General features: G+C 41.5%; 1 protein-coding gene across 1 annotated transcript; it reads left to right on the forward strand.

Annotated features, from left to right (window-relative positions):
* Positions 1 to 210: 210 nt before the first annotated feature.
* LOC112029841 (NDR1/HIN1-like protein 13) lies at positions 211 to 1317 on the forward strand. The gene has a single exon (XM_024062517.2). It carries the CDS (start codon positions 322 to 324, stop codon positions 1174 to 1176), a length of 855 nt encoding a protein of 284 aa, XP_023918285.2. The 5' UTR covers positions 211 to 321; the 3' UTR covers positions 1177 to 1317.
* The last annotated feature ends 820 nt before the right edge of the window (positions 1318 to 2137 follow it).

The raw sequence follows: 2137 nt of genomic DNA on the forward strand, positions 1-2137 counted from the left end.
CAACAAACATGCATTAAAAATTCTCTTTGCACACGGTCTTAAAAAAAAAGAAAAAAGAAACAGACAAAAGGCAAAGAAACACGAACACGGATTGGACTTGTTCATGTAGTAATTTACTAGACATCTCATGCTGACCTGTTAAAACAACCATTTCCGTTTACTCATTCGACACGCTCCTACATTTCTCTCTCTCTCTTCTTAATCTCGTATAAATATCCCACTTTCTCTCTCTCTCTCTCACATTACAATTTGCTTTCACTGATTCACTTCCTGAGTTTATATCTAAGTTGTATAACTCAGTACCCATATATAAAATAAAAAATGGCCGACCGAGTTCACCCACGCGACTCGCCGCCACCACAGCCACCTGTTTCAGCAAACGACGAAACATCCTCGGAGAGTTCCGAACCAATGTTGACACTCGCCACTCGTCCGAATCCTTGTCCCGACAAGCCCGTTCCTCCACCTGGTACCTACGTGATCCACATCCCTAAGGACCAAGTCTACCGTGTTCCTCCGCCGGAAAACGCTAATCGCTACCAAGCACTCACTCGCAAATCCAAAACTCGCCGCCGGCCGTGCTGTCGCTGCCTCTGCTGGTCCCTCGGAATCCTCGCTTTCCTCCTCGCCCTCCTCGCCGTCTCCGCCGCAATATTCTACCTCGTAGTCAAACCCCGGTCTCCGAATTACTCCGTCGACGCCATCTCCGTCTCCGGCCTGAACCTCACTGCCGCCGACGCCGCCGCGTCAACAGCTTCTCTAAAGGTCTCGCCTGAGTTCGACGTTACAGTTAGAGCCGATAACCCGAACGACAAGATCGGGATCTACTACGAACCGAAGAGCTCCGTCGAGATCTATTACGACGACGTTTCGCTCTGTAACGGCTCGGTGCCTTCGTTTTACCAGCCGTCTAATAACGTGACGGTTTTCGAAACGGCGTTAAAGGGCTCCGGTGTGGTTTTGACCAGTACGGTTAAGAATTCGTTGTTGCAAGCTCAGAGCCAAGGGAAAGTGCCGTTACTTTTGACGGTTAGAGCTCCGGTTAAGATTAAAGTGGGGTCCGTTAAGTCTTGGACCATTACCGTTAAGGTTGACTGTGATATAACGGTGGATAGCTTAACGGCCAATGCTAAAATATTTTCCAAGGATTGTCACTACGGTGTGAAGATTTGGTAGCCATACTACGTGTTTGGCAGTATGTTTATTTTGGTTTTAGAATTAGGATTTTTGGTATAAATTTTTCTTTTTTAATTTTTGTGATTATGTTATAGCTTCTTTATACAGATTACGAAAGTAATATACACATTGTTTTAGTTACCATCTATCTTACTCAATTGCTTAAAAAAATAGAAATTTTCCTCTCTCCATCTAATATTTTATAGAGAAACTTTGGTATAAATGGCACTCCCCTTAGTTTATATGAGTTCTTATCACGCATGACACTCTCCCCCTTGTGTGCGTATAATTTAACGGGACTTCATTTTTAAAAAAATATAAAATTTTGTTAGTGAAACTTCGGTCCTCAAATATAGATTGGTGGGTTGGCAATGGATTGGAATTTTCTTAACCCACCATTGGTAAGTTGGTTAAAAATATTACCCTTTACCTATCCAACCCGACCCATGCATGCTCCTAATTAGGAATGTCCTCTTCTAAATGGTTGTGCTACTTGACGAATCTTGCAAAAGAGATTGAACTTAATAACTACAATCGAGACCAATTAGAGTTGGTTGGAAACTGGTGCTCCAACAGTCTAGTTAGGACAAGAATGTGAAAGTTAGTTTCAACGGAGTTTCTGAGTAGTATATTTCATGCCGCACAAAATCTGAGACTTTGAGTATTTATAGGGAGTTGATTGGGGGAAAATTTACCCGGAATCTATTCAATAACAAATTATTCTAAAAGTTTAAACTATTAGAAAATTGTGAATTTAACCACTTAATCATAACTCTAACACTCCTCCTCACTTGTGGGTCTAACATTTCCCTTAATAAGTGGAGCCTAACACATGAGATTTATTTTTAACATTTTTAATAGAAAGTAGAGTAAAAACAGGAATCGAATTCAGAATTTTCTACTCTGAAACCATGTTAAATTACCGATGCATGCAACAACTCTTTTGCAATTAATGGGCTCC

This window comes from Quercus suber, unplaced genomic scaffold (assembly GCF_002906115.3).
Source record: "Quercus suber isolate HL8 unplaced genomic scaffold, Cork oak 2.0 scaffold_74, whole genome shotgun sequence".
Lineage (NCBI taxonomy): Eukaryota > Viridiplantae > Streptophyta > Magnoliopsida > Fagales > Fagaceae > Quercus > Quercus suber.